The sequence below is a fragment of the Bidens hawaiensis genome, unplaced genomic scaffold, assembly GCF_021521415.1.
Source record: "Bidens hawaiensis isolate Kalapana, Puna unplaced genomic scaffold, B.hawaiensis_p1.1 tig00014895_1, whole genome shotgun sequence".
Taxonomy (NCBI): Eukaryota; Viridiplantae; Streptophyta; class Magnoliopsida; order Asterales; family Asteraceae; genus Bidens; species Bidens hawaiensis.
This window is the reverse complement of record NW_027492316.1, coordinates 11,233-22,760: the sequence shown is the minus strand read 5'-3', so window position 1 is coordinate 22,760 and position 11,528 is coordinate 11,233. Positions and strand designations below refer to the sequence as shown.

General features: G+C 37.0%; 1 protein-coding gene and 1 pseudogene across 2 annotated transcripts; one reads left to right on the top strand and one right to left on the bottom strand.

The window, feature by feature from the left end:
* The first annotated feature begins 1,629 nt into the window (after window positions 1-1,629).
* Window positions 1,630-3,896, top strand: LOC143547918 (uncharacterized). The gene is made up of 4 exons (XM_077039217.1): window positions 1,630-1,698; window positions 2,069-2,350; window positions 3,260-3,478; window positions 3,557-3,896. The coding sequence occupies exons 1-4, from the start codon at window positions 1,630-1,632 to the stop codon at window positions 3,710-3,712; spliced, it is 726 nt and encodes a 241-aa protein (XP_076895332.1). The 3' UTR covers window positions 3,713-3,896.
* Window positions 3,897-6,734: 2,838 nt separating this feature from the next.
* On the bottom strand, window positions 6,735-10,411 carry LOC143547921 (putative UDP-arabinopyranose mutase 2; annotated as a pseudogene). Its single transcript, XR_013137863.1, has 4 exons — window positions 10,038-10,411; window positions 9,264-9,514; window positions 8,020-8,188; window positions 6,735-7,141 (listed from the first exon to the last, which is right to left on the bottom strand). The product of XR_013137863.1 is annotated as a putative UDP-arabinopyranose mutase 2 (transcript).
* Between the last annotated feature and the right edge of the window lie 1,117 nt (window positions 10,412-11,528).

The following is an 11,528-nucleotide window of genomic DNA, read 5'->3' as shown; positions in this document are numbered from 1 at the left end:
TTCGTTTGATGTTGTTGTCTAGTATTGGCTTTTAACAGTTATGAAATAAAAGTAAATTTTCTGATGAAGCAAATTGATAAAAATGTGAATATTGTTTAAAAATGATTGGTACTGCATAAGACAACTCAAAAATTGTCAAAACAATTTTTGTGAATACCTTATTATGGTATTCTTTTCTATTATGTTTCTCGTTCTGACCCGACCCAACGGCGACTGACCCGTAATATATGAACGCCGAAAAAATTGGGACCTCATTGGCGAAAAATCCTGGATCCGCCACTTACATATATATATATATATATATTATATATGTGTGTATTGGAAAAAAATGAAAGCCAACAATATTTCAATTTTCAAGTATGTACAAACAGCATACAATCATCACCTATTTATGTTTCTTTTCGTATGCCCCAGCAAGGTATGGTAGACCAAAACCTTCATCGATTCGTCCATTGGTGCTTTTGCTCTTTGCGCCCATGAGGTGGTGGATGACCCCCTGTTGTGGGGAGGAAAGTTTGATTTGTTAAGTTCGGGGTTTCAAAAACTTTCCAAACATGAGGGGTTGGGCCCACTTACAAAAGGTATATATAAATATTTCGATATTCTATTACCGTTTTCAACTGGTCAGACGGCGTAGCGGATGGAGCTTCTAAGAAAATGTTTTACGTCATGTGACATCACGTCATTATAGAGATGTTTTACGATAAAATAATATAGGGGATGGGGCCTCTTCCAATTATTAAAGGAATTTTTATATCCCATTAGTTACTTAAGCTCATCTATATAAATCACTTTCTATAAAGCATATCTTATCATCTTTACTATTTCAGTACCTTAGAAAAAAACGGCCCCAATCAACTCGAATAACTGACATGGTAACAAATTGTTTGGAAACCACATCCGCAAGATGTATTAGAAAACCCTCCAATTGTCAAGCCATGCAAAGCTTTAGTTGCCGAATTAGACAACACTTTCGTTGGAGGGTTGGACAACGCTTTGGTTCAACAACCGTACACGCTCCGATTTTCGAACAGGACAACCCTCCGGTTGTCGAAGATGGTAAAGTGAATGACGAGTTAGATTGCGCACTTTCGTACGACGCGCTCCGATTGTTGAAGCGGACAACCCTTAGGTTGTCGAAAACAGGTAAGGTGAACCCGCGATCAAATACCAATTAATGCTTGAAACAATCAACCGTTTTGTTTATGTAGTATTTTTATGTAACATCTTATTTTTATCTATGTACCGTTTTATTTTTCGTTTCGTGTAATGTTTTTTTTGTTTTTTTGTTTTTATGTTATTAATTCGGAGCGTACAATTTATACGGGTACCCCGCCACATCTTTCAAACCTCTCCCCACTTGACTTTCAAAATCTAGATTTTGTGTCGTTGATCCAGCAATGCATCATCAGTCGATCGCCAACAACGTCGACCGCCTTTTATTTGATGACCTCGTCCAGATCGTTCATTGTAAGTTTAAATTTCCATTTATATATGCTTCAATTACATTAGGGATTCTTAGTTTCTTTGTATTTGTTATTGCTTGCATCTTCTTTGGAGGGTTTCATGAAAACGATTGATTTGAACCCTTAATTTTAAATGTGGCTTGCTTGTTTTCATAGGATCAAAATGCGAGTAGTTCGTAGAGGGTCGATGGTCTACACCAACAAACCTTCACGAGATTCAATCTCTAATAAGGTAATCAGTCTTGTAAACCTCGCTAATCCGGAGGTGGGGTACTGACCGGTGACTAATCGAATCAATTCGATTGGAATTTTTATATGACATTTTCCAAATTACATATAAGTGTTCATATAAATACTTCGAACGTAACAATTAAACGTAAACGTAGCAAAACATTGAGAAAACCAAGGTCCGAATGCCTTTCAAAACTTACGACAGTTTTATTTTAAAGGTCTGACTTTTGACCAATTTGCCCGACTACTGACTAGTGGCAGACTAATTTCGATGTTTACAACACTTTAAGCAATTATTCTCTTCGATTCTGTATTCCATGGCTTGAATTATCACAATTCCACAATTTGCAAGGTTTACATTTTGTTTTTAGATGAATGGAGCAAAAGGTCAGAATGATCACGGGAAAAAAGGCGTGGAAAATGGTGGAATCGGGAAAGTCGGTGCAAATTTGATAAAAGAAAGGGAAGAGTTGAGGGAGAAAGTGGAGGATTTGCAGAAACAGTTGGTTGAGAAAGATGAAATTTTGAAGTCAACGGAAGATTTAAAAAGTCAAACTGATTGTGTTCGTAGCGTGCTTGATCAAGTGAAAAAACTGGTGTCAGAGAAGGATGCTTTACTGAAATCCACTCAAGCACAATTAGCCGATGTGAAGGTATGTGTTTTGAAAGCAAAGATGTGATTTTGAATAATGAGAGTTCGGTAATTAACTGCAACTAAACGTGGTGTGAAAATTGCTTTTTTGATGTTTGAAATTCTAATAATCAGATGCTTTTCTAACAGAATTTATAGATAAAATGACTAAGTCGACATTTTTGTGAAAGTAAAAGAGACGGTTTGTGGAATGGGGTTAGAAGTTTATCATATTAAGCAGGGGTGTGCATGAAACTGAAAATCCGATCCTTAACCGAAATAACCGAACCCAAACAAAAATTGACAGTTTGGTTTTATATTTTCGTGAAAAACGGAATTTTTGACAGTCTCGGTTTTGCATGTATTATCACTGAAAAACCAAACCGAACTAAAGCTAATTTATGGATTTTCGTTTTCTGTTTTGAAGCTTAAGTAATTTATAAGAATTTAATAAATTGTGTAACCCAAATGTTTTAGCCCAAATGTATAATAATTAATAACTCTTAATTCACAAAAAGATTTAGGCCCAAATCCATTATTTTGGGTCAATATAATTTTGGCCAAAAAGTATCAAGCTCAAACGGCAAACCTTAACTGAATGGTTTCAAAACTCAAAAACCGAAATATTGGTTTGAGTCCAAATCTAACCCATGTACACCCCTATGATTATTAAAGATTATATAACCTTCACGGGCTGGCACAACGATAAGTGCCTCTAGTACAACTTCCACTGCTTAAGGCTACTTGCTCAACACAAGCTGCATTTTACTTGATCCCATTGGTTAACATGGTAATGGCGGGGCCACTGGTTAAAAGCATAGCGGTTGAACTATCATCCATACAAACACGTTGTTAACTTGAATGCATTAAGGATTTTCATCTGTTTCTATTACAGGGTGTGTTTGTTTGTTTGTTTGGTTGGTTGTCACAGGTTCAGCTTGCAGATAAACAAGCATCTATAGAGAAACTAGAATGGGAAACAATGACTTCCAACAAAAAGGTGGATAAACTCCAGGAAGATTTGAATGCCATTCAAGGAGAGACGTCATCGTATACGCGGTTATTCGATGGTTTGCCAAATGGCAATTATACCCTTTCGCATGAAGACTGTTATGATGTAACCCCACATTGTGGTCACCTTCCTGAAATAGTAAGCCATATGCCACCTGCAGCGTCCCCACTAGTTCAAAGTCATAGAAAAACTTCTAATCTGATGTGTAATATGCAGGATGACATGGATGAGGTGGAAATGAGGAAAATGGAAGAGGCACAAGAAGCCTACGTGGCTGCCGTTGCGGCTGCAAAAGAGAAGCAGGACGATGAGTCGATCGTGATAGCTGCCAACGCAAGGCTGCTTCTGCAATCATTTGTTTTGAGAAGTTGACTGTGAAATTATTAAGGGTTGACCTTGTTTTGGCAAAACAGAACATTTGGTTCACTATTTTTACCATACCAAGTGTTTTTTATGTTTCAATTCACGCAGGCATATTGGTTGGTTATCTCAGTTATCTACACTAATTTATTTTAGGATAAAAGATTAATCAGTTACTTTGATAAAGCATTAGAATAGAAACCTATGCACAAGTGACTCGGTGTTTTGGTGAGTTTTTCAAACTTGTTATTTGATTTTTGAAAAACAAATGTGTTTTGACAAAGCTCATCCAAAAGCTTTAAAATGGAGCTTTTCAAAATTATTTTTGCTTTCAAAAATCAAACAAACAAAATTTAAAAACTCACCCAAACACCCTCTGAGTTTATTTCAAGTGTTATAAGCTTCTTTTCAAACGAGCTTTGAATTATTTGAACAAACTTATTTCCAATAATCAAACGGTGTAAAGATTAAAACATCCAAAGTATTAAACCATTTTCTTAGTAGCGATAATGAACCAATCCACGATAAATATAAGCGCATTTAAAGAAATGGACTATGACAAAGAAAAACTAACATCCTGACCAACAAAGAAATAATGGACGTAAACATTATATAGCCGTTATTTTAATTATTTTCTTGTTATTGCTATGTAGATAGCTTAGTTGGTTAAGGGGGTTTTAGGTTTGCGGGTTCGAATCCAATCCTAAACGCTAATCGCCTTGCCGTCAAGTAGGCCGGTCCGGCGTAGGCCGGTTTGCGTGTACGGGATAACAAGTTTTGGAACTACATGACCATTTTTTGCAATATGATAAAAGAAAAGAAGTGATATATTATTCCAAGCAATATTATGAAACTCAGTGGGTTACACAAATTAAAGCCCCCCGATGAGTTCACCCAACCAACGTCATCTGCTCCGGCTAGCTCTCTCCTGCCGGAAAATAACCGCTCAGGTGACCAACTCCGCCACGGACTCCATCGTGGCGATGGCCTCATCCACCGAACAGGAATTTATGCCACACTACCGATCGAAGCTCACCACGTTCCCTAGACCCCACAGGTTTTGGGACGCCAACATCGCTTCCAGAGTCGGCGAGAAACTAGGGTTTCGTCTCACCGACATAGGTATCTCCGACGTCGAAATTGAACAGCCTTCTTTGCCGATTCATCGCCGGAAATTCATTATTTGTACAATTTTGTTATTATTTATACAAATAATGATGATGATGATGATTTACATTGATGTGAAACAATACCTGATGTGAAACCAATTTGAATCCATGATGTGAGCTTTTAAATATTAAAGGATGAAATTTTGATGACACATTTAATAATATAAGTTATTGTTACATTCTGAAAAGATTAGTAGAGAAATGTGTTCTTGTGGTAATGTCTATGTTATCAAAAGCTGGGCGGCCTAGGTGCAGGGCCTCAAAAAGGCGACCCATGCGATCAGGTGAAGGTGAGGCCTTGGTTCTATGATTTATGAACCGAGCTATTCGAGATCTGATTGATAAAAATCTCGAAACAAGCCAAGCCTTATAGCTGTGCTCGAGCCTCAAATAAAGCTCGGTTAGTTGTCGAGTACGAGCTGGAGTCGTGTATGAGAGGATTGTTTGAGCTCGTTGAGCCTTAATGAGTGTTGTGTATTTGTAAGTTTTAACTGTTTTGGATGCCTATATATTAATTTCACACTGCAAGCGGAGCTTGGCTTGAGCTTGAGCCGAGCTTTGGGTTGTTTAAGTTACCGCACACGAGCTCGAGCAGAGCTTAGGTTGATTTAAGGTTACTCTGAAATTAGCGAGGGACGAGCCGAACCGATCTCGAGCTACAGTTTCCGTCTGTGAGCCGGGCTCGAGTCCAGAAACATAGACTTGAATCCAGCCGAGCTCGTTTACTCCCCTATAACTAGACTTCTGTCTAGGCACAATACTGGCCTGAATCGGTCTTGACAGGCCAAAATCGGAGTGAACCAGTAAAAATAGAACTAGACCAGTCTCGTGAACTTAGCCGCATGCCAAAAACCAGCCTGAAGTCCTGAACCAGCTGATGCTCTAAAACCACCCTATAGTGGGTTTATTTTTTCACTAAAGACCTGAGAAAATCTTATGTGTAGTGATTTTACTTTAGTGAGGTGAGTTAGATTGTTGAGGATCAAAAGACATTGAATGATTATCTTGAGAACTAAAATACATCAAATTCTAATTCTTGGGAGTTAAAATACATCAGATGTTCGTTTTTCGAACAAACATACATTAAAAGTTGTTTTTTGATAATTAAAATAAATACAACGTAGGTTTTTGAAAATTACAGCGGATTAAATATTGATAGCATAGTTGCCACACACCTGGTGAGTAGAGGTGCAGGGAAAGTTCCTAATAAAGACAGATTCTAATTCTGTGTTCAGTACCCACAGTTAGGTAGAGTCAAGAATGGGATAGGTAACCCGTAGAGCGGATCAATCTCAAAGATAATTAGAGAGAAGCCAGAGTAGCAATTTAGAAAGAATATTAGACTTTCATAATTTTCATTCATGCCTTAAAATAAAACAACTAAGGCCATTTGTAGGCTTACATTGATAAAAGAAAATAACAAAGGAAGTAAACCACTAACCCGCTAACTATTAAACTAACCCACTAACTATTAAACTAACTAGACCCACATAATATCCCACGTTCACAACTCCCGGCGGTGCATGGCGGCACAGAGTTAGGCACATATCATTCTGCTAGTTCCTAATAAACACCTTAGGTTTTTTTTTTTTTTTTTTGGAATCGGGTAATGGATTGAAAATGGAATGGGATTGACAAGAAATGAAACGAACCTTTTAAGTTATGTTTTTTCGTAAACACAGAAAGACGCAAGAATAAAATACAAATGACAAATACACTCTTATCACTAACTTTGACCAAACAAACATCCAAAAACAAAACTAACAAACTACATCTTATCAAAACAAAAGGATTAACAAAATTAATATCCTCATAATCCAAGAATCCATATTGCAACAATGACTAAAAATACCTTTTTTAAAATGAAATAAAATAAAATAAACTCATAAAACCATGAGAAACTTCATTGTATAACAGAAAAACCGACAATAATCTAAAAACCAACACTTTATTTCCCATTGGGAAGCTGTGTGGATGGGTTAAGCTCGTCCCATGCTTCAATCCACGTAACCATGGCATCAGCTAGCTTGTTGAAGTAGTCATCGACTTTCCCAAGCTTAGCCTTGACCTGTTTAGAGAGCTCCTTGTAGCAGCTCTGAACCGTTGTACACTCTTTTGGCAAGGTGGCACCCTGAAAGAACGGGATGAGCTCCTCTTGCCAGTAAATACCCTTGTATTCCTTTTTCAGGTTCACAAACGGGTTGCTCGCCTTGCTGTGCCAAATGTATGGTAAACCTGTCTTCACGCCCAATCCTAGGTGGTCACAGATTACCTATAACAACCAATTATAAAAGGGTGGTTAGTGAAAAGTAGGAAACTATGAGTTAGATGAGGCAAGAGTTGTATACGAGCTGAGCCAGGTTGGGCTTGGACTAGAGCTCGAAATTAAACGAGCCGGCTCATGGCTGAAAATTCGAGCTTGAGCTCAGCTCGTAAAAGCTCAAGCAAGCTTGTTGAGCTGGGCTCGTTAATTTATTTTATTTTCAGTTTTTCGTTATAAACTAGAGAACCTATAATATTATATGTATTATTTTTGTTTTTTGAAAGGCTGATTCAAAATATTGCGAGTCCTGTTTTTTTTGTTTCCAGTATTTTTATATGTTATTTATATTATTAGACATAACAAGCCAGTTAACGAGCAAGCCACGAGCCAAGCTGACCCTGGCTCGGGATCGGCTCATTTACAAACTGAGCCGACTCTGCTAGTTTACGAAAGCTTTTTTCGAGCACGTTTCAAGCTTTTTGAACAGCCCTAATGTGGCCTTTTTGACCGGTTTACTTGTAAAGTGAACGGGTCAAATTGATTGGAAGTATTTTCAATGCATAAAAGCTAAAGGACTGTTTAAAATTTGCCTATACATACTAATAATCTGATAGTTGTAGCTTCAGAATCACGAATAATCAGTTTTTAAGTGTTTAGGTGAAAGTGATTATTTATTTATGTTTTAGAGGGATAAAATCGGTTTTAGAATACCTAAAGCAAACTAGTTAACGCAAAACAGTTAAATCACTTTAAAAAAACAATCCCAAACACCCCCTAAAAAATATCCAAAAAACAAGATTATTACTGAAACGGTGTAAATTTTGTAATCCCATCCAAGACATTATTTATTACGGAGTAATAAAAACAAAATATAATAAAATTGATACCTTGATGCACCAGCCAGCCCACATGTCATCATACCGCCCAATTGGCTGACCATCACCCATGAGACCAAAATACATTGCGGGACCGATTAACTCACGGTCAAAAGCAAGATTCATTCCGCACATCGGGAAGAGGGTGCCCTTTGGTATGGTTAGCACCGCATCAACAAATCTAATAATATAGCACAAAAGATTAGATTTTAAAGGTCCACCAGAAAAAGCGTTTGGACAGAGGATGTGAATTTCTGACACGACCCAAAAAACACAACACGAACGTGACACGATATTTGCTGGTTTAATTTCAGTATAAACGAGTTCGCTTAATTTCAGATGTTCATGCCGGGTTTGCGGGTTGACCTGTTTTAACCCACCTATTTTTTATTTTATACCTTTTAAATTTATTTTATGTCAGTTGGTTGACTCATTTCAGGGCAAACTCGTTTTAACCCGGCGGGTTCGCGGGTTGACCCGTTTTAACCCATTTATTTTTCATTTTATATTTTTAAGATGCGTTTTATATAAATAATTAAGGGGCTGTTTGCTAGCCTCTTAATGAGTCTAAAAGAGGCTACTGCTGAATCGGTCAGCACCAACGGATGTTTGGTTCTCACTAAAAGGAAGCCGCTGAATCAGTAATGGAGCCATTAAATCAGTCAGATTTATAAACATAATGAATGGAGCCTCTGAATCGGTCAGCCCTCTTAATGGCTCAGGTAGTAGGTTTCAAAAGCCCCTTAGTTAGGTATTTTATGCCAAATTTTAAAACTTAAAAAGAAATTGACACAACATTTTATAATTACATGTATTCGTACTATATACACTTGTATTTTTTTATTATAAAGTTGAATTTTTATAGTTACCAATATGCAACAAAATAAAGAATTAAAAAACTCAGCCTGCGAATATTCGTATCATGTCCGTGTCAACCTGGCGGGTTGCAGGTTGACCCGTTTAACCCCTTTTCTTTTATTTTATATTTTTAGAATGTGGTTTATGTCAATAATTTAATTTGTCGAGTATCTTATGCCAAAAATATTAAAACTTAAAAGAGAGAAATTGACATAACATCTTATAATTAACATTTGTGTTTTTAGTTGTAAAACTGAATTTTCAAAGTATTAATATGCAACAAAAAAATTCAGGTTAAACAGGCCTTGTTCATGTCAGCCCGCAAATGAGTGTCATGTTCAGGTTCATATGTCCGACACAATATCAACATTATGAAAAAAAGATTAATGAAAACACACCTCGTGTTCCGTTCACGAGGCTTGACGAGTTGAGTGGGGGCGTCATAATCCGGGATATTAAGCCAAAGCCCGTGAGAAACCGCAGTTGGGACACCCTCACGAAGACTGAAAGGGTACCCACGAACAAAATCAGCTCCTTCCCTGTACGGATCATAAAGCGTGTTAAAGAAAAATGGTGTCGATGGAGACAACAAGTTCTTGATGTGTTGCTCAAGTGCATTGATATCATTCCCCGATGGATCTTTAGCAACCTATCAAATCAACATACGCGTCGTCAGTAAAATGTATAAATTACCCCTTTTCGAGTAACATAGGTAACATGACTTAAATCAGTATAGGTAAAAAGCCATGGCCTTTTGAACAAATCTAGCATTAGTCAAATGTCTAAAATACCCTTTTCTACACACGCCTAGGGGTGACACTTCCTGACACGACATGAAAATAATCAGGCCTAGTGTTTGGATTTGAATCAACGAAGAACCATGTGTATGATTCACCAGCCATAAAATGCATACATACATAGAAAACTCTATAATATTATTGATTAATGAACATGAAATTCATTGTATAATTAAGTATTCTCCATCAATCAAAATGTCACAAACACAGTTAATTACATATAAGATATATAGATAGAAAAACAGCAGATCCATATTGAAAACCTCAATTCAAACCCACAATTAAACAAACCCCAAATCTAAAAATGAAATCTTGGACTCAATTTCAATCATAAAGAAGCATTGAAGCAAACCCCAGAAAATAAAGAAAACTTACAAAGCAATCGTCATCAATGGTGAAGATATACTTCTTCTTGGAGACCATGTAGCCGAAGCACCGACAGGCAGAATCCTTGAAGGAGATGCAAGAAGAGTTAGGACCCAGAATTCTGTTGATATCGTTACGGTTGTAGAGCTCATAATCGAAGCCCTGGGGGACTTTGATGACTTTGGAAGGATCGCCGTCTTGTACGATGATTAAATGGTCGCCACATTTCGAGGAAATCGAGGTTTCGGATTGTGGGTATGACGATGTCGAGTTCGTCTTTTAGTAAGGGGGTTGGGGTTACAGAGGAAGCCATTGTTATTGAATATGAATGAACAAGGGTTTTGTTTGTGTGAAGAGTTGAAGGGGTTTGAGATGGGTATATATAGAGGGGGGTTTTCGATGAAAAGAAATGTTTTAATAGCAATCTTTTTTTCGATTTCATCTGTGACAAGTTTTTAGTCGTTCCTAGTTATTTGACATTTCAAGTTTAACTCAAAAATACATCCTAAGCGAAAACTCCAATAACTGGCTAAAACTGTCCCATCGATGTTGGGGTCGAGACTGAGACCGAAGGCATGTCCTAGGTGAAGAAAGTTGACTACCACTAAGCCAAAAGGCTCATGATAGATTACTTAAAAAAGTGATAAAACTGAATATGTTTATCTTTGACAAGCTTTTAGTCGTCCCCGGCTATTTAACATTTCAGGTTTGACTCGAAAATACACCGTAGGCGAAAACTCAAATAATTGGGTAAAACAGCCTCGCCGTGATGGGGTCGAGATTGAAACCAAAGACTTGTTCCAGGTGAAGAAATCTGACTACCGCTAAGCCAAAAGGCTCATGATAGATTACTTAAAAAAGTTATAAGACTATTTGGTTGATTGCTATCATTTTATTCATTAAATAAGTGTTTGGTTGTATTGAAATGCGTTGGATAAGGTTTTGTTTTTTCCATGTCGTAAGAGTTAAATGACAAAAAGTTATATGTAATTTAAGTTGTTATAAAAGATAAGTGGCATAACACGTTTTTCAATCCTTTTTATAGGCTTACTTTGCCTCTCATTCACACTTAACTAACTTGTTGGGGTATATTTTTACAGGATAATTTCCTTTTCATAGTAGTCACCTTTCAACATGGTCCTTGTGGACCAAATTGAATGGAACGAAAGTGAGGTCAAGAAGCTAGTTAATACTGTTTTTTACATTGTATAGATATGTTGTATCATGGGAATCCTCTGGGACGCAAATATACCATCTTATATTAAAGACAGAAATCATTATTACGTTGATAGTTTAATAAACATCATGGTACCAATTGCACATATGATGATTGGACTCAAAACATCGTGGTACCACTTGCATATCTTAAGCAATCATCATACACATCCTAGGCTCCTAGCGTCATTAGCAAATTGCTTTGACTGTTTTACTTTATAGCATCTAAGTTGACCATATAACTTGACCAACTATTTTGTAAAGAGTCTTTCATCTAGTAATATT

Coding starts and splice junctions, on each gene's coding strand:
- LOC143547918 (XM_077039217.1), top strand. CDS start 1,630: ATGCGAGTAGTTCGTAGAGGGTCGATGGTCTACACCAACAAACCTTCA. Junction 1,699..2,068: donor GAGATTCAATCTCTAATAAG/GTAATCAGTCTT, acceptor TTTTGTTTTTAG/ATGAATGGAGCAAAAGGTCA. Junction 2,351..3,259: donor CACAATTAGCCGATGTGAAG/GTATGTGTTTTG, acceptor TGGTTGTCACAG/GTTCAGCTTGCAGATAAACA.